At 42.0% G+C, this 21,128-nt stretch overlaps 1 protein-coding gene across 2 annotated transcripts in view; it reads right to left on the reverse strand.

Annotated features, from left to right (window-relative positions):
- Window positions 1-21,128, reverse strand: part of cacna2d3a (calcium channel, voltage-dependent, alpha 2/delta subunit 3a) — a 243,042-nt gene that overhangs the window by 221,090 nt on the left and 824 nt on the right. For both annotated transcript variants that reach the window (XM_059503008.1, XM_059503007.1), the window contains exon 2: window positions 20,946-21,027. In XM_059503008.1, the coding sequence (XP_059358991.1) occupies window positions 20,946-21,027 (82 nt within the window). The remainder of the gene's footprint in view (window positions 1-20,945; window positions 21,028-21,128) is intronic.

Genomic DNA, 21,128 nt, shown 5'->3' on the forward strand with positions numbered 1-21,128 from the left:
ATGTTGGCTTTCTCAAACCCAACAAAGAAGACTAAAAAGAGAAACATCATTCAATTTAGTATATAATAAAACTAATATTACCTATATTAATTTTCACAATTATTTTTAATGTCATACACACATACCTAGTGCCTTTAGACTTAAAAGACGAGAGTAATAAATGTTACAGACATATTATCATGGAACTGTTCAGTCTATTATTGATTTTTATTTCCACTTCACTTTTATCCAAGGAGACAGAACTATTTGCACTGTATTTACAGTGGGACAATATTCATACAATACTATAACCTAGAAATTATTTAAAGGGGTGACTTGCAAGTTGCAGCAGGATGAATTATGTGTCCAGCAATATCTAAATCAAATATTATGCTAGTTAACAGTGAGTGGTGGTTTCAGACATTACAGTGCCGCACACTGACTCTTATTCTGCCTGAAAGAATGAAAAGCCGTGCAGAAGGCGGAGCGATTCGACCAATCAGATGAAAGCAGCGTTTCGGCCCCGCCCACAAGTGTGCATGAAATATTGAACCCATAAACCAATTTGTAAACCCCAAATGACAAAATGAGATATCGAGCCAAAAACTCATTTTCCGTTTGTTAAACTAAACGGAAAAACGAATAAACGAGCCATTTTTCCATTTCTCGTTATTGAATTGTAAATAGGAAATGATAGGGCTTTGGTTCTACTAGCAATTTGATTGGAGGCCAACAGCCAATCACAATTGAACTTTAATTTTCCGATTGGTTGATTTTGTGGCACACTTGTAACGCTGTTGTAAGTTGAGCGAGCGTGTGTCAAGAGTTGAGCGCGCACAGAATTAAGAGGTTGAGAGAAAGAGAGATAGGGACTTGACAGGAGCACAGAGAATAAAGCCTGGTTCACACGGCAGGATAATTAGGCCGATTTTAGCCCCGATTGACACCTTCCGACAATCTTAAGGATGCTCCGATTATCGTAAAATAATCTGATCAAATATTCCTGCCGTGTGTGGTGTGTTAAGACTGCTCTCCTCTGCTCGGAAGGACGTCGGGACCGCTCCGATCTCAAATCGGGGATATCCAACATGTTGGATTTATTTGGCCCGATTTCTTTTCGTGTGTGGTGTCCCCCGAGGACAAACGGTCACGCAGCCTGTGGACTGTGGCGTGTAGCCAATCAGAAAGCGAGGTGACGAGGCGGCGAGGAAGTACCGGGAAACAAAATCAAAACAGTGGGCGGCATGGCGCACCAGAAAGTCCGGTGGACGTCGGAGATGGAGGACTATGTCTCCACTTCTTTGACCATCGCCTTTTCTTGTTTTCTTATGTTTTTTTTTCGGTTACAAACAAAGCACAAACTATGGCCACTGCATCCTCTTCATCCGCCATGGTTGTTTACTCTGAAGTCACGTTTGATCTCGAGGGATTTTGCGAGATTTCCCGTCTGACCAGGGAATGCTTGGGATTCAAATCGGTTCGTGTGTGATGTGTTGATTTTGCCGTGTGGCTGCACACCACACACTGTACGACCAAAACTGTTAGACCCGTGATTTTTTATCGCCGTGTGTGGGGTCTCTCAGGTTTGGAAAATCGGCCGACAATTTTAAAATCGTCCCGTGTGAACCAGGCTTAAGTTTGTGAGAGAGCACCTGAGTAAACTCCGTGAGAGGGGTTATTACTGCACGTTAATATGGATAATAGCAAACAAGCAAATACATTTATTGACATGGAATCATTTTTTCTTTGCTCAAACAATTTTTTTTTTTTTGTTGCAATTGTTAATTTCTGTTCAAAATATGATGTAATGTGCTTGCAAAATATAGTTCTCGGTGCTCAAAACTTACAATTACTCGCTCAGGATTGAGGTACACATATAACGCCATAGAATTCAACCTCTTTTCTTTGATTTCCTCCTTTCCTCCTGATTTCCATTTTTTCATTTTAAATGTGTCTTTGTGTTTCCTTTTGATAGAAAATATGTTAAATGGCTTCTTACTTTAAATTCTGGGCTTGGTGAAAAATTCTTATTAGAATTTTTTTTTCAGAACGTTGGACAGATTGAAAATTGTTGATTTTTGTTTTAACATTTAACTAGTCAATTTAAAATCAAAACTACAACATGATTCAAGTAACCTTTTCTTTATTAGCCATCTGGTTAATGCAAGTTCTATTCCAAGAGCACAAATTAAGTGCTTAACATGGTATAAATGTAAAACAATCACTTGTTAAATATCTTTGCAAGAGAGATGCATAAAATATGGAGGAACATATATTGCAAAATGTCTTAACATATCCTATTTGTTCATAAATAATAGAAACAGTGTAAAAATAGAAAATTTTCTGTTAATTTGTTTGCACCGATAGGAAATTTCTCAGCTGAAACTGTTAGTGATTATTCAGAATGATAGCTACTGTTACCAAAAGCAAATACTTTGGTTCTCTTAAAGGGACAAATAATAATAATAATAATAAAATCTCTCAGCTCTCCCAGTTTATGCTGTAAATCATACAGGCAACCCTCTCATTTTGTGTATTAGAGGTTAAAATGAACAACAACACTATTATATTCAGTACTACGTATTTTAAGATATTGTTAAATACCTGGACTCAGTGTGTTTTTGCCCCTGTGACCCAGTTTCTGTCTTCCGTGTTTGGTTTGATTAGTTCCCAGGTGTGTCTCTTCATTTCCCCATGTGTTCCATGTCCCTGTTAATTTAGTGATTCCATCCACCTGTGTTTCCCCATTATCCCATGTACTTAAACCTTGTCCTTTGAGTTCAGTGTTGTCGGGTCTACTCACTATCAACTTACGTGTGTCTACCTCTGTGCTCCATGTGTTGGATTTAATAAAAGCCTTATTTCGTGTATCCTCGGCTCCGTGTTCCTTCCGGCAGCGTAAACGGTAACAGAAGACCCGACCTTAAAAGTTTAAAAACTGCGTGTTTTCCCTTCCGTTTTGTTTTCTGTTTTTTTCCACAGTTTTTACTTTCCGTAGTGTCCATGGATCCCCTCTATAGCCACGAATTCCTCCTCCTCATGCTGGAGCAGGAAGGACTTTCTCTCGAGGACCATACCAGACGGTTTTTACTGCTAGCTAATGCCACCAGCTACCCGGACCACGCGCTCTGCTCCTTCTATCACGCCAGCCTGAATTCCAAGTGCAGAGCGTTGTTGCCCGAAGATGGTCCTAGGGAGGAATTCGCCGCATTCGTAGAGTGGACTCTGGTGAGAAACCTCTCACTGTCAGCCCAATGGAGGATCTCGCCAGGTCCACTCTGGACCCAGAGCCCAGCCTACCATCTCCCCGCGGTACGGGGCATAAGCCCGAGCCCACCGATGACGGAGAGCCAGAGAGCAACCCGTCAGACCAGGTGCGAGATCCGGCGACACTGCCCACCACGAGGGAGCAAAATGTGGAGCGCCAATTGGGTCAAAATGAGGTGGAGGATCGTACAGACTGTGATCCCCAGTTAAGCCCAGGACGGGCTCCTGATCCCCAGTTAAGCCCAGGACGGGCTCCTGATCCCCCGTTAAGCCCAGGACGGGCTCCTGATCCCCCGTTAAGCCCAGGACGGGCTCCTGATCCCCCGTTAAGCCCAGGACGGGCTCCTGATCCCCCGTTAAGCCCAGGACGGGCTCCTGATCCCCCGTTAAGCCCAGGACGGGCTCCTGATCCCCCGTTAAGCCCAGGGCGGGCTCCTGATCCCCCGTTAAGCCCAGGACGGGCTCCTGAACCCCCGTTAAGCCCAGGACGGGCTCCTGAACCCCAGTTAAGCCCAGGACGGGCTCCTGAATCCCAGTTAAGCCCAGGAAGGGCTCCAGCCCCAGAGTTCGCTCCAGTGCCTGCTCCTCCGAAATCACCACCCTCCCACCCACTCCTGCCTCCTCCTCCGCTGTCGTCTGGCAGCCCCTCTGCTCGCCCTCAGCCTACCATCATTGTGGTGCGAGCTCAGCGGGACTGCCATCCTCCAGCGCCGCCCTTGGTCGGCGTCTCCCTCACCTCCGCCTCCAGCCTCTGAGGCCTGGACTCCGCCTCAGCCCGTTGACCCGTCGGCTCCACCATGGCTCCTAGCTCCTTCCTCTCCGCCGTGGCCCGGCAGTCCACATGCTCTGCCTGGCTCCCTCGTCCCTCCGGCTCCGCCTTGGTCTGGCGTCGTCCATCCTATGCCTCGGGACTCCACTCCTCCGGCTTCGCCTCATGCCTCCGTCCCTCCGGCTCCGTCAGGCTCCTTCATCCCCTCGGCTACACCTCAGTCCTCTGTCACTCTGGCCTCGCCGCGGCCTTCCGGATCCACATCGCCGCGTCAGTCACCAGAGCCATCTGTTCCGCCTCAGGCTCCTCCTCCACTTGCTCCGTTGCCGAGGGGTCGAGTCCCTGGAGTCGGCGACCATTCCTCCTCCATGGCTCCTTCCACCGTCGGCCCCACCTTGGGCCGTTATGGCTGTGGCCTGGGCCCTGCTGGGTGCCTCCTGCTCCAGATCCCTCCTGTCTCCTCCCTGGCTCCTCCCTCCGTCGTCTCCTCCCTGGCTCCTCCTTCCGTGGTCCCTGTCTGCTGGCCCCCTCCTGGGAGGCTGTCCTCCACCGGAACATCCTCCCTAGTTCCCACCCACGCCTCCCTCTGTTTCTACGGTGCAAGGACGCACCTACCGGGAGGGGGGAGTAATGTTACATACCTGGACTCAGTTAGTGTGTTTTTGCCCCTGTGACCCAGTTTCTGTCTTCCGTGTTTGGTTTGATTAGTTCCCAGGTGTGTCTCTTCATTTCCCCATGTGTTCCATGTCCCAGTTAATTTAGTGATTCCATCCACCTGTGTTTCCCCATTATCCCATGTACTTAAACCTTGTCCTTTTGAGTTCAGTGTTGTCTGGTCTACTCACTATCAACATACGTGTGTGTACCTCTGTGCTACATGTGTTGGATTTAATAAAAGCCTTATTTCGTGTATCCTCGGCTCCGTGTTCCTTCCGGCAGCGTAAGCGGTAACATATATAATAATTACACTTATATAAAATCGTTTGTATACTCAATTGCACATATGGGGAAATTAATTTATTGTTTTCATGACAGATTTATTGAAACATACATGTATAATGAACTATAATTAAGCTCCCACTAGTATTTTTATAGTTAACTAACAAACTGTTAACACTGGATAAGTTTTCTGAGGTAAATGCAATTAGTTCACAAGCTATTTAATGTGACACTCTCTTGAAATGCTAATTAATTACATGAGACGTTACATGTCTGTTAGCTGTACCTTGTCTTTCACAATATCCTCTGATGTTTATTCATGTACCGTATTTTCCACACTATAAAGTCACACTTAAAAGCCTTTAATTTTCTCAAAAAACGACAGTGTGCCTTATAATCCGTAGCGCTTTAAATATGGATCAAGGCGCTCTGTCAAAATGTTCCCTTTAGCACAGCTCCATCTAGTGGATGCATAACGCAAACTAGGGCTGTAGTACTCGAGTCCGGTCTTGGACTCAAGTCCGGACTCGAGACATTTTTCTATCGTCTCGGACTTGTCTCTGACTCGTTGCGATTGCACTCGGACTTGGCCATTGGACTCGCCAAATGTTCTCATTGGTCTCGACTGAGTCCAGCAAAACAATAAATAAATTAAATAATTCTCCTTCAAAACAAAACCACATTTGCATGATGTCGCGACTGAAAGCGTGTGGAAAACACTAGGTGCGCGGCTTTCTCCTTTTTTCCAAAGCACTCTGTATCTTGTGCTATACGCTCCCACTCCAGTGGCGCCTGCTTTTGCTAGGCAACCATGACCCGCTCTCCATGTAGACGCAGAACTTTCAGCAAACAATAAATGGATTTCCAGCACTAAAAATCCCTTGCAGAACCTCAGCTAGTAAATTCATTTAAAAATGGCTATCTTTGCACTGCTATGATCAGCTGTTTTCCCATCTTGGTTTAGCCTTAATTTTGTTCCGGGAAAGGATGTGCAGGACCAGCAGTGCACTTGCTGCGTTCTGAAAAGTTTAGATGTTTCTAATTTAATTTTCTTCATTACCTGTTAGATTGTGTTTTATTTACGTCTACACCTAGATAGCCTTCAACTTACCCTTTACAATAATGAAATACTAATTAATGTTGTACAGTATAGGGGTTGCAAGACTACTGATTTCTACTAGTCAATTTTTTTTTTAAATACTTAAGTTACTCGACTAGACTCGTGGTTCATGCTATTGTAAACGAAAACACATTAAATAGTTTTTTAATCAGCCAGGATTTGTATCTGTAACAACAAAATTTTTCGTATCATTTGGACACAACGTCGTACAGTTACTTGATAAGACCGTTATGACTTTTTATCTTTTTTTTTCGTAGTTATCACTGAACAAGTATGTCATGTTATACTAAAATAATTATTAATTTCTAAAATAATATTTATCATACAAGCAGAGAGATGACATGACAAACGTTTAGTTATCATTTGAACACGACTGAATCCATTCAATGCGCACATTTTCATTACGCAGAACTCTTTAAGCGAATCTTAATGTTTAGTGAACTTCGCTAAACAAATGTGCTTTTGCCGAGCAAACCAGCAAAAGGTAAAGATGTAAACATGTAGGACGAGAAGAAAATGAAAAGACTGAGAAGCGCAGCGCAGCTGTTTGATTGGTGAGCGCGCTGTGCTTATTCATTCATTCATTTCATATCGTAGCCTAAGCTTTAAATCATTGCCTTTTAAATATATACAAATAACATAACGTGTATGATGTATTATTATACGTAAAATTACTCTTGCAACGCTCTGATTTCTGAGAGATGCATGGAGAGGCGACAACAATGCAGTGTTTGATTTGCGCTCTTTTCACTCATAAATTTTACATTCATTCACTTCACACTCGTGACTTTAGAGGTCTCTGTATAATATTGCGCTGATTCCCTGGCTCAACTGTTATCTAGCAAACACCAGACTGTGCCAGCTTAAGCCAAGTATTCAGGCAGAATTATTCCTTGTCTGGGACCCACTTTATATTAAGTGGCCTTAACTACTATGTACTTACATTTTAATTAATAATTTAGTACAATGTACTTATTGTGTACATGTTTTTACATTGTACTTATATTTAAAAAAACTACATGTAATTACATCTGTATTTAATTTCTGTAATTACATTTATAATTACACTGTTGACCCATACTTTACACCTTAACCCACCCTTAAACTTACCTATACCTCCAACCCTTCTCCCTAACCTTACCCCTATCCCACCTCAATAGCAGCAAAAGTGTTTTACAATACAATATGAACACAATAAGTACAGTGTACATTTTTTTATGTAAGTATATAGTAGTTAAGGCTACCTAATATAAAGTGGGACCACGTATTTTATTGTTACATGAAACATGGATAAGGTCATAGAAAGTAACAGCTCCACGCAATATTTTAATCCTAGAATTCACGTCGTACTTGCAAACACTTTGTATGCATTATGGTTTATACATGCTGGAGTAGTCGACTGTTTCCGACAGCGCCGACAAATGTAGAGCCAAAAGTATCCCTTCTAGCCTTAAAGGGATAGTTCACCCAAAAATCAAAATTATGTTATTAATAACCACCCTCATGTCGTTCCAAACCCGTGAGACCTCCGTTTATCTTTGGAACAGAGTTTAAGTTATTTTAGATTTAGTCCGAGAGCTCTCAGTCCCTCCAGTGAAACTGTGTGTACGGTATACTGTCCATTTCCAGAAAGGTAAGAAAAACATCATCAAAGCAGGCCATGTGACATCAAAGGGTCAGTTAGAATTTTTTGAAGCATCAAAAATACATTTTGGTCCAAAAATAGCAAAAATTATGACTTTATTTAGCATTGTCTTCTCTTCCATGTCTGTTGTGAGAGAGTTCAAAACTCGGTGCGGTGTTCATCTTCATCTCTCTCTTCACAGCAGTTCAGTCAGTGTACTGTTTGAGTAAATAAATTACTCCTGGATTTTGGTTTGTTTTAACTCAGAGGGACTGTCAGCCACATTAAAAAAGTTAACAGCTTAAGTCATTTGTGGATTAATGCGTATTGGAGACGCGAACTGTTTAAAACGATTCAGTTAGATTTGGTGAACTGGTTCAAAAAGATCCGGTTACATCGAATGATTCGGACTTGACTTGGACTCGACAAAGCTGGACTTGACTACAGCCCTAACGCAAACCCAGTCAAACGTTTGACTGCAGTATCTTCTATTCTATGCGCCTTATAATCTGGTGCGCCCTATATATGAAAACAGTTCTAAAATAGGCCATTCACTGAAGGTGCGCCTTATAATCCGGTGCGCCTTATAATGCGGAAAATACGGTATATTTTGCAACATGTTGTATTAAAGTGGAAGAGACTTATGCTACACTTGAACTGAAGCTGCTACGGCGATCTGTCACCATATTTAAGAGCATCAAAATGCAATTTATGTAGAATTTGGTGATTTGAAATTTGAAATCAGTTACAAAATCAGTTAAAGTTACTAAGAAAAAATGTGATTTAAATTACATTTACTTAGGAAAATGTGGGGTAACATTTGAATATTCACATACATCCACATACAGATTTTAACTGATTTCTTTCTCAAATAGCACTAACTACTCCAAAATATGAAACATATAGCCCTATGATTTCCGCGATGTGGAAAGCACAGACTGGTTCATAGGATCCAGTCATAAAAAACGGAACTCCTATAATGCAGAATGTCATGGAATATGCCATATTTTGGATGAATAAATCAAAAGTAGGCCAGTACACTTGATTCAAAATGCGATATGGATAATGTCTGTGAATATTACTCTGCAAAAAGACAGTATATGAATCCTGCACGTTCTGCATGTCTCTGTGGAAATGAATGGCACGCGGTTTCATACTGAAGTGTGTGTATCGCTTGCGGATGTCGCTGTGATTTCAGACTCTGCCACCTCAATATATGAGTACATGAACACATAAACATAATCTCTAGAACTGCTCTGAATCACTTCATGGGCATTTTACAATTTCTTTTGAAAAAACTACAGTCATATCATATACAGTACAAACAGACACAGGCCGTGCACAGTGTCTGTGTCTGTTTCATTCGGAAAATTTAAAAGTAATCAAAAGAAACCAGTTACCTACATTACTTTAATAAAGTAATTGAAAAAGATATACTACCGTTACATTTTAAATTGGGTAACTTGTAACCTATTTCATTTCCAAAGTAACCTTCCCAACACTGGCGCTATATTATGCAAGCCAGGCCAGTAGGTGGCGATGTCACTTTGTTGATGATTTTAACATAAACAAAAACAATTTCAAGCTGAACTTGAATACACGCAAATCATTGAGAGTTTGATTTTGCTGTGGTAGGAATCTAGTTTAACTTTTCACTGTTTTGACTTAAAAGGGGGTGTTCCAGCAGAGATGAACAAATGGAAGTGGAAGAAAGTTTGCATGAAAAAAGGCATGAAGGAGACCCTGGAGAAACAGTTATTGGGCCATGAACAGGGTGTGATGAAATCCATTTACCAACAAGCTGGTGTGTTGAAGAGGCTTTGGAAATGGTGCATAGTCAAACTATTCACTTAAAAAATTACAATGCATGAGGTAAGAATCAACAGGAAATACACTTTTCTGCTTAGGCCGTTCTGTTGCTAGGCATTGTTATTTTTCTAACTACTCTGGATGGTTGCTAAACTAAACATTTCTAGATTTTTACTAGGCATTTTTTTTCAGTATTCCACTATATCATACTATATCAGCCATAAAACCCTGATGTACGAAATATGATACTCAACAAAAAACACATTCATTCCTGTTATTTTGTTATTTTATTTCATTTTAGATTTTTTTTTTTTTTAATTATCATTTTTTAATATGAATTCTGATTGATTCATTTTATTTCATTATTCCAGGCTTTTACAGCATTAAAAATCATGTCACTAAATCTCACTCAAGTAAAGGTAGCCAATTTCAAAGCCACTAATCAAGATACGCACAAATTGACTGCATCCATACTGTACCTACATTTAAATTAAGTCCAGTATGCCTTCCTCAACACTATTTTATTCATTATACATTACATAGATTTGCTGCTTACTTATATAAATTGTTTTTAAATCTTGTATGTCATGTGGAAAATGGTTGTAAACACTGTTTTACTAAACCAGCATGGTTATACCCTATATATTTGAAAATGCTTTTATGTAATAACTCATTATGAATTTATCCCTCTGAATGTCGAATGTCAAGTAATTAACATTTTAAAATGTCCTACTCTACTGGTATGCTTGCCTTGGTGGTTCTATTTTTATAGTACCGGGGGTGTTTAGGTGCTTTTGCCTACACATCACTTCTGCACTTCAACTATTAGAGCACCACCATTAATTTCAAAAGCATCTATTTGATTTTGTTCTGGAGCCTGTGTGGAATGTATAAAATCATTTAACAAATACATTTGAATAGATCTGCTAAAATGATTTGAGATTTCTACACAGGACAAAAAAAATAAATAAAAATCATTTTACTAATGTTAATTGATCCTTGGAATGAATACTTGGCAACCTGACCACTGAAAGAATGAGTAAAGGAGAGATATGGGTGCACTTTGATGTCACTTCACAAACTAGAAATTACATGAGTTACACACACATGAGCAAGGCAGGTTAATCGACTTTAGCATTGTAGATGTATTTGCATATTAATGTTTGTGTGTAGAAAAAAAAAATGTGTGGAGAAGTAGGTGAATGAAGAGAAACAAGTATGTACTGTATGGCATTAAAATGGACTAGATAAGAAATTAATGGTTCTGGAATGGCCAAGTTAAGGTCCTTATCTTAAACTAATGAAAATGCAAAAAATTTCATACTTAAGATCAATTCATGCAATAAAACATGAATTGATCAGTATCCACATGCATACAGTGTCCATGTTACAAATCACTCGGGAGGCTGAGGAGTAACAGACAGAAGGGTTTATTAATAGACACAAGCAGAGGAGCAGGTAGTGTTGGGTAGAGTGATGAATGGATCCGTGAGAGCTGGGTGAAGACATCAGAGGAGGGAGGTGAACCACACACACGCACACTGGGGATCTTGATCTTCGGAGAATCGCTGGAGAGAGGTAAGTAGAGGAAGAGTTAGTCCTTTGAGTTAGCATACAGGTAAGACCTTGTCGCGAACGAGACCGGACGCTGATTGAGTGCGTGTGTGTGGTATTTATGGTGTCGAGGTGATTGGGTAATGATGAGGGTCAGGTGGAAGTGCTCAGTACTCAGGTGAGGGCGTGCGTTGTGAATGAGTGGAGGTGGAACCTGGCGTGTTTGTAACAGTACCCCCCTACCCACTGCCCGCTCCTGAGGGCCGAGGACCCTGACGATGTGGTGGACGTCCTCTTCCCCTGGGAGCTGGTCGGTCAGGATGATTGTAGTGGAAGGTGTCGAGTAAGTTAGGATCCAGGATATCGTTGCGTGGGACCCAGGAACGTTCCTCTGGACCGTATCCTTCCCAGTCCACTAGATATTCCAGTTGTCCACCACGCCGCCGGGAGTCCAGGATGTCACTAACTTCATAGGCCACGTCATCGTCTAGGAGGAGTGGAGGGGGGGCCTCGGTTTCGCCAGGTTCTGTGGAGGGAGAGACAGAAGGATGGTGAGGTTAAGGGGAGACACATGGAAGGTGGGGTGAATCCGGTACTCAGGGGGTAATTGGAGTTTGTAAGTGACCGGATTGATCTGCTGGAGGATGGTGAATGGGCCAATGAATCTGGGCTTGCGGCAGGGCAGGCGCAGGCAGATGTCCCGGGTGGACAGCCAGACCTACTGACCGGGTTGGTATGTTGGGGCCTCAGATAGGCGAAGGTTGGCTGTCGTTCTGTGTCTGCGTAAGGCCCGCTGGAGTTGGTGGTGTGCCGCGTCCCAGACTCTCTCGCTCTCCAGGAACCAGAAGTCGATGGCGGGGACATCCGAGGGTTCACCTGACCAGGGGAAGAGTGGAGGTTGGTAGCCGAATACGCACTGGAATGGAGTGAGTCCAGTGGTAGGTTGACAAAGGGAGTTTTGTGCGTACTCTGCCCACCCAAGGAACTGGTTCCAGGAGTTCTGGTGGCTGTGACAGAAGGTACGGAGGAAGCGTCCAATCTCCTGGACCTTCCTCTCCGTCTGCCCATTCGACTGGGGATGGTATCCGGAGGACAGGCTGATGGCCACACCTAGGAGTGAGTGGAAAGCCTTCCATACCCGGGAGATGAACTGGGGACCTCGGTCTATTCGGAGGAAGATCGGTGATGAAATCCACCCCTAGGTGTGACCACGGGCGATAGGGAACGGGCAGAGGATGGAGCATGCCTGATGGAAGATGGCGAGGGCTCTTGGATATGGCGCAGCTTGTGCATCCGTTCACATACCTCCTGACATCTGAGGCCATGTTGGGCCACCAGAAGCGTTCCTTAAGCAACGAGAGGTTTTCATTGACCCCGGGTGACCAGTGCCAAGAAATGTGTGAGCGGAGTGAATGACTGGAGTGCGCGGTGTCCTGGGAATATACTGATGTCCCAGTGGGCAACCCAGCGGGGTGTTCGTAGTAGGATCGGTAGGAGGAAGGGTCTCTGCAGACCAGGTAATAGGAGAGACGATGACCTTGTCTGGAAGAATGGTTTCTGGTTCTTCGAGATTCTCTTCGGGGGCGTGACACCGGGACAGGGCATCAGCCTTTACATTTTTCACCCCTGGGCGATATGAGATGCATAAAGTGGAAGCGGGTGAAGAATAACGCCCAGCGGGCTTGTCTTGGATTTAATCTTTTGGCCACTCGAAGATACTCCAGGTTTTTATGATCTGTGAGGACCAGAAAGGGGTGTTTGGCTCCCTCCAACCAATGCCTCCATTCTTCTAAGGCCAACTTGATGGCCAACAACTCCCGGTTTCTGATATCATAGTTGACCTCCGCTGGGTTGAGTTTCCGGGAGAAGGCGGCGCATGGGTGGAGGCGACTGGGATTCCCCTGGTGCTGAGAAAGGACCACTCCCACTCCAGTGGTTGAGGCATCGACTTCCACGACGAAGGGTCGGTCGGGGTCGGGATGAACCAGGAGTGGGGCGGTCGTAAAGGCCTCTTTGAGGGTGTGGAAGGCCTCTGTGGCGGCAGGAATCCAGGGGAGAGATTTGGGTTTGTTACGGAGGAGACTGGTGAGAGGGCTGGTGATGGTACTGAAGTTTTGGATAAACCGTCTATAGAAGTTGGCAAAGCCAAGGAACCGTTGTAACTCTTTGATGGTGGTAGGAGTGGGCCAATCTCTGACGGCATTTACCTTCCCCTCGTCCATCCGGATGCCACTGCTACTGATGTTGTATCCAAGGAACTGCACTGAGGGCTGATGGAAAGAGCACTTTTCGGCCTTGAGATAGAGTTGAAAGGCCCTCAGGCGTTGCAGGACCTCCGCAACGTGGCGTTGATGTTCTGCCAGGCTCTGGGAGTATATGAGGATATCATCTATGTAGACGAGGACGAACTTGTGGAGGAACTCCTGGAGCACCCTAATGGATGAAGTCCTGGAAGACTGAGGGGGGCGTTAACAAGTTTATACGGCATCGCGCAGTATTCATAGTGGCCAGTAGGGGTTATTAAGGCTGTTTTCCACTCGTCCCTCTCTCGTATCCGGATGAGGTTATAGGCGCTGCAGAGGTCCAACTTGGTGAAAACAGTGGCACCACGGAGATGTTCCAAGGCAGCTGGGACAAGGGGAAGTGGGTACCTGAACTTGACAGTGATATTGTTGAGAGCCCGATAATCAATGCATGGTCTTAAACCTCCGTCCTTTTTCTCCACAAAGAAGAAACTCGAAGCAGCAGGGGAGGTAGATGGACGAATATAATCCTGGGTCAGCGCCTCCTTGATGTATTCCTCCATGGCCTTCTCTTCCGGAATGGATCAGAGGTATATCCTTCCTTTAGGCACTGGTTCACCCGGTAGCAGATCGATGGTACAGTCCCACGGCCGGTGTGGAGGCAGCTTGGAAGCCCGTTTGGGGCAGAAGACGTCACTGAAGAGGGCGTAGCAGGTAGGGATGGCGATGGATTGGTTTTCCACTGGGCTCTCTATTGAAGTGGAACAAACTGGAAGAGGTTCAGGGGAAGATGTGGCCGGAACTGGACAACCTGAGATGCAGCTCTTGAAACAGGCGTCGCCCCACTTCAGGACTTCGCCCGTCTTCCAGGAGATTACGGGATTGTGCTGCTCTAACCACGGGTGCCCTAGAATCACGTCAGCGGTGGATTCCTCCAGAACCAGCAGATGGATTTCCTCATGATGGAGTAGTCCGGTTTGGAGGGAAATAGGACCCATACTATGACGCACGCATCTTCTACTTAACGGTTTGCCGGTGATAGTGTGGACTTGGTAGGCTGACGGCATTGCCGTGGTAGAGAGCTTGAGCTGACGGCAGAGGGCGCCGAAGATGAAGTTGCCGGCTGACCCAGAATCGAGGAGGGCGGAAACTGGAAGAGATATGTCAGCGGCAGTAAGTGTCACAACAGTGGTGAGTGGTTTCATTTGGTATCTTGAAGGGAGAATGGCACTCACCATGGGACAAGGAGGACGGACAGGGCATATAGCGATGGCATGCCCCGGGGCTGCACAGTAGAGGCACAGATTCTGGGCCAGCCGTCTTTGTCTTTCAGCCATAGAGAGACGATATTAGTCCACTATCATAGGTTCGCTGGCTGGTTCTGGGGAGCTGACGGCCTCTGGTCGGCAGAGTAGCGTAGAGGAATACGCCTGGCCCTGGTGCTCTTCTAAGCACGACTGCACACGGGTGGCGAAGCGGATGGATAGCTGGATGAATCGTTCAAGCCTGATGGTGTGCTCGTATGCAGCGAGATGCAACCGCAATCGAGGTTCCAATCCCTGACGGTAGGTAGTCAGTAAAGCCTGTTCGTTCCATCCACTGGAGGCCGCTAGAGTCCTAAACTGAAGGGCATATTCATTGACAGACATTTTTCCCTGTTTGAGATTATACAGCTTCTCACCAATGGAAGAGTCCCAAGCTGGTCTGCCAAAAACTTCTCGGAAATGGTCGATGAAGCTGGAATAAGACTGGATAACTGGGTTATTTTGAGTCCATATTGAATCTGGCCACAGTAGTGCTTTACCTTGCAGTTGAGAAATTACAAAGGCTTCCGTTGTAGGTGTAGCCGTGAGTGTTCTTCGGAGTGCATCGACCAGATCTTGAAAGGGGTCCGTGAGGCTCATGCTTGTGCCTAGCGGTGTTTGGTCCGGTCTTCTGTTACAAATCACTCGGGAGGCTGAGGAGTAACAGACAGAAGGGTTTATTAATAGACACAAACAGAGGAGCAGGTAGTGTTGGGTAGAGTGATGAATGGATCCGTGAGAGCTGGGTGAAGACGTCAGAGGAGGGAGGCGAACCACACACACGCACACTGGGGATCTTGATCTTCGGAGAATCGCTGGAGAGAGGTAAGTAGAGGAAGAGTTAGTCCTTTGAGTTAGCATACAGGTAAGACCTTGTTGCGAACGAGACCGGACTCTGATTGAGTGCGTGTGTGGTATTTATGGTCCCGAGGTGATTGGGTAATGATGAGGGTCAGGTGGAAGTGCTCAGTACTCAGGTGAGGGCGTGCGTTGTGAATGAGTGGAAGTGGAACCTGGTGTGTTTGTAACAGTCCACATACATAACCAAAACTAATTTGCTTACAAACCTAAAAAGTCTAGGACCAGGACCAGCAGCTTGTAGAATACAGATAGAGTGTGTACATCTGTCCTGTATTAGCTATGATTGGCTGTACCATGTTTAGTGCTCATCCATATATGCAATTCTCAGTTCATAACCAATTCATAACATTCCTTAAGTATGAAAATTAAAAATATGTTCAAATATGAAAACTTACACAGCAATTGTAGCAAGTGACTTTAAATGTTTTGATTCTGACATAAATCAAAACAATAACAAGGACATTTAATAATGCATCGCAAAAGATTTATGTCTCGTGCACAGTCAGTAGGATACAATTCTAAAATTAATTTACAGTAGTAATAATACATGACTCTGCTGAAACCACTCTGGAACTTTTTTTAAATCAATAGCTGTACCATGTTTAGTGCTCATCCATATATGCAATTCTCAGTTCATAACCAATTCATAACAGGTACATTTCAGTGAATCATGGCCAAGATATTTAATACAGGCCTATTCCTTAAGTACTCAGAAACAGAAATAAAAATATGTTCAAATATGAAAACTTATACAGCAACTGTAGCAAGTGACTTTAAATGTTTTGATTCTGACATAAATCAAAACAATAACAAGGACATTTCATAATGCATCTCAAAGGTTTATGCCTCGTGCACAGTCAGTAGGATACAATTCTAAGATTAATTTACAGTAGTAATAATACATGACTCTGTTGAAACCACTCTGGAACTCTTTTGAAATCACTGTCAAAATGGATGACTTGCAGCATGAGGGCAACATGAAATCATGATTATGTTACCTGGATAAATTTAATGTAATTATTTATTTTCGTATGAGTTTAGCCATATGCTTTTCTCTTTTTATTTTTTATTTATGTTTATGCTTTTCATTTTCATTCAACAATGTTTGAGTCAATCCTTGTGTGTTAAGGAGTAGTATTTCTGCCATTCAAAAGAACACAAAGCATGTGTTCTATGCATTCAAACTTCTGGCATGACACCTTTTGATAGTTTAAACTCAATCTGACACAATGACATAATCATGACACGGTGCATCTGACTGGTTCTTTTGTATCAGCAGCCATTGAGCTCACTGCTCAACATTCAAATACTGCTGTAGCAGTTGCAGCGAGCTTCAGAAACCCTCCACCTTCCCCAGCTCCACCTGTATAGATCTGCTCCAGGGTGACTCATGTTGTATGCTATATGGGGTTATTTGATATATTTTATATACGTTATGTGCAGCAGCATGCTCACAGCAGAATGTCTCTGCACTTGTTCTGCCACAACAGCAGAACAGAGCAGATCTATTTTGCCAAGACCAAACACATTAACACTACTACTTTATGTGGCTGTGTTTATTATCTCATCATTCACAAACACATTTCAGTCTGTGCATGTCTGCTTTTATAGTACTTTGTGAAGAACACATGCCATGATAAACACACACCCTGCATCACGTGTTGTCTGGTTTGCCAATCGCTACTTACAAAAAATATTACATGCAAGATATTACAAGTCTTCAAAAACTCAATCCAGTGAATCCAGTCTTTTTTGGCAAGAATATAAATACAGATATACAGAAACCAAGGTTAACCACACCTTGGCCAGACCTGTCGACAAAAAGACAAGATGCTGTTTTTCATATATTAGGCAGTATTTGTATTCATATATTTTGGGCTCTCATGTTTACATGGCCACATGCAAAATCCCTTTGTTTCACTACAGATTTCATGACTCATTCTGCATTTCTCATTCTCATCAGAATTTTTATTTAAATCTACTTCAATTTTGCAATTCATATGTGGTGTAAACAAAACACTATTGGCTTTATTTCTTCTAATGACCTACTTAAGTTTGAGAATCCATGCCTGACTACTCTGCTAAGTTCACCCAAAACTGACATTTATGTAAGTATTCACTCAATAATCAGACACATCAAGAACACCAAACTAATGTGGGAAAGCAAGTTTCAGCACAAGGAAATACATTGTACCACTTGATGTAAAATTTCAGTCTGCTTCTCTCACATTTGGACTACTTTATTTTCATGGTAATTTCTCTGTATTTTGGTCCTTTTAGAACTTGTCATTGTATAGAAAGAACTGTGATATTCATATTTTAACATTTTCTACATAAACAAAATACAGCATAAAAAAACAAAGGTGAGTAAAGATTACACTTATTTTTAAACTTTTTTTTTTTTTTGCATTTTATCTTTTCAAGATTTGAACATGTAAGTAAACACACAATCTCAATATCTTAGATGCTCATATATAAGCATGTTAAACTGAATATGTACAGTATATTGATTAGGAAAGGATATTGTTTACTTCCTGTTACACACACACACACACACACTGCTTCCCTTGATTTAACCTTGAAACATGAGAAATTTCCAATAGAAGTATTATTTGAGCTTGAGCAGTACAAGGTGTGACGATGATGCAGAATAATATGGGCACAATTTAGACACATGCATGATGACAGCAGATAATATAAAAACATTTTTTTTTTTCAATGTAAAGAATGCCGTAAAATGCTTTTAGGAAAAGAGAGAAAATGTAAGAGAATGGATGAAGGCAGGGCAAAGGGTAAAGACTGAAAGACACAGGAGATGAAAGACACACAAACATAATAGATAATCAAAGAAAGAACAAAGAGAAGCTAGATTTTCCTGAAGGAAACAGCAGGGCTTGCAAGATAGCAAAGCATGGAGATTTCAGGTAAAGTACGTTTAAGTAATGTTTTTCATATTTTACTTCTGTGGAAATTAAATGCAATATTAAAACTGTTTTGTTATTTTCTTGACACTCGGCTGTTGGTTATATTTTAAATAGTAGATTTAAATAATATAATAGTAAGATTAGTAGTACATAGTTATATAGTTATAGTAGAAGTTAATGGGGGATTGTTTTACTTAAATCAAGAGGGAAAAAAATAAGATATCTTATGTAAATAAATAAATTTCACCTATGAAAATTTAAATATCTGCAAAACTAATCTGAATAAAAAATATTTATATACTGTACAGTTTATACAGATGAATAATAATAAAAATAAAAAAAATCCTAAATGAATAACTATTGTCCATGTCCAGAAAGGTAATAAAAACATCATCATAGTAGTCCATGTGACATCAGAGGGTCAGTTAGAATTTGTTGAAGCATCGAAAATACATTTTGGTCCAAAAATAAAAAAAATGAACTTCTTTAATCAGAATTGTCTTTTTTTCCAGTATGACGCTGCTGACATGTTTTCTGGTGCGCCCAATAACAAAGATAATACGTCAGCAGCGTCGTACGTCAACGGTCACAGCAGTCGCACTCACAACAGACCAGGAAGAGAAGATAATGCTGAATAAAGTGTAATGTAAATGTATTTTCGATGCTTCAACAAATTCTAACTGACCCTCTGATGTCACATGGACTGCTTTGATGATGGACTGATAGTTCTCGGACTAAATCTAAAATATCTTAAACTGTGTTCCAAAGATAAGGTCTTACGGAGGTCTTACGGGTTTGGAACGACATGAGGGTGAGTTATTAATGACATAATTTTCATTTTTGGGTGAACTAACCCTTTAAGTATAGAATTCAAACCTACTGCATCAGGTGTCTATAACTTTAAGGGACAGAACATAACTGCAAGATGAATATCCAGAATTCTGGAGGAAAAAAAACAGAAAAAAAAACAATCTGAATTGTGAGATTTAAATTTGCAATTGTGAGACTAAAAGAACATATTCTGATGAATGTTGGTGACTATGGCTGGTGGTAAGGAAAATACGATGTGAGTCAATGGCTTCCAACAACAGTTTGCTTACCCATATTCTTCATAAATATCTTCTTTTGTGTTCATCAGACAAAAGACAAGGGACAAGGATATTTTGGATTGTTTTAAATATTTTGACTTGTACAGTTCATTATTTATAATATCTATTGGTCAAAACAATTAATGTATGTTACATTTTGTCAGATTATTCAGACCAAAAAATATAATAATAATAATAATTGAGTAAAGATCATGAAGTGTGTTATGCATGTAAATGCAAAATCTCATTCTCATTATTGTAACATTGTAATGTTGTCATTACTGTAAATGTGCTACTGTTTATTGCAAATGTACATGTATATAGCACCAGTCCAACAGTTTTCCCTACAGTTTTCAGAGATGCGTTTTTAAGTAGTTGTTTTGTTCCAGCTGTAATTTTACATTGCTCCTCAAGCAGAGACCCAACCCTCTGCAAATGGACACGTTGGACCCGCTGTCCTTATCGCCTGTCCAGAACCACTCTGAAGCACTTTTGAGCTTATGAGGTCACACACACAATAAGCGAGTGAGTGAGCCACAGGGCACACTTACACCAGTTCATTCACATTACTCTACTTTACATTCTCCTCTTCTCTTTCTCCATGCACATTTCTTCCTCTGGGCTTCCTGTCATATGTCTCTTTGCTTTCTTCTCTTCTGTTGCCCTCTGCTCTGTTTTTTCTCTTTGCCGCTTTTCTGTCTGCTCACCAGGCATGTTCTCTTTCTTCTTTTTAAAACCGTCACACAGATAATCTGCCCCTCGGGCTCCCATCCTCTTTACTTAGTAGCAGACACAAAAATGCACACATGCCACAAACATTCCACAGTTACTGTCTTCTTCCTTAATATTTCAAATTTAAACTCCAACCAGACCAATGGTGAAAATATCACTAGAAAAAAATCACACTAAAATCATGCTCACAGGCATCCATCTACTCCATACAAAAACATGCTTTCCCATAATCACAGGTCTCGAGTGCTGACCTCTGTGTTGCCCTGACCTCACTCTGAAAAAAGACAAGCAGAACACAAGCAATTCAAAAAAATATATATATTTGTTGCTGCTTGTGGGTGGTTTAATTAGCGTAGATTGTGTGTGTATGTGTGTATGTGAGTATGAGTGCTGACATGTACTTTTGTATGTGATAATATTACTATAATAATTATTTTAAAACTGCAGGAACAGAAGCACAATCTCACTTTTCTGTGTGTTGAAAGGACACAACAAACGCAGCTAAAACCTTATAGTCATAATAATGTGTGCCCCTTAAAAAGAAGCACATGACACAATGTTGGTATCAGATGGTAATACTTTGATAAATACCATGGTACTGAATGATTACCAAATTCATATAGCATGGCAATAGTATGGTACTCAAAGGTACTTCAAAAAATATCATGATACACCTTTCATTGCTGTTTTGTTCATGGTGTTAACTGCACAGATTAACAGAAATCAGTTTACCTTTTGCAACAGCTGAGAGCCAGAATACTTGGCCGCAATGGATTTAATTTCTCCACCAAACGCTGAAGCCCAAAGTTTTACACTAGAAAGAAGGAAATGAAATTATGAGGAAATGAATTTGACATAGCAGGTACAAATTCAGGTATGAGAGAAAAGTGCAGTGTGGTGAAAACACTTGCTTAA

This window comes from Carassius carassius, chromosome 21 (assembly GCF_963082965.1).
Source record: "Carassius carassius chromosome 21, fCarCar2.1, whole genome shotgun sequence".
NCBI lineage: Eukaryota > Metazoa > Chordata > Actinopteri > Cypriniformes > Cyprinidae > Carassius > Carassius carassius.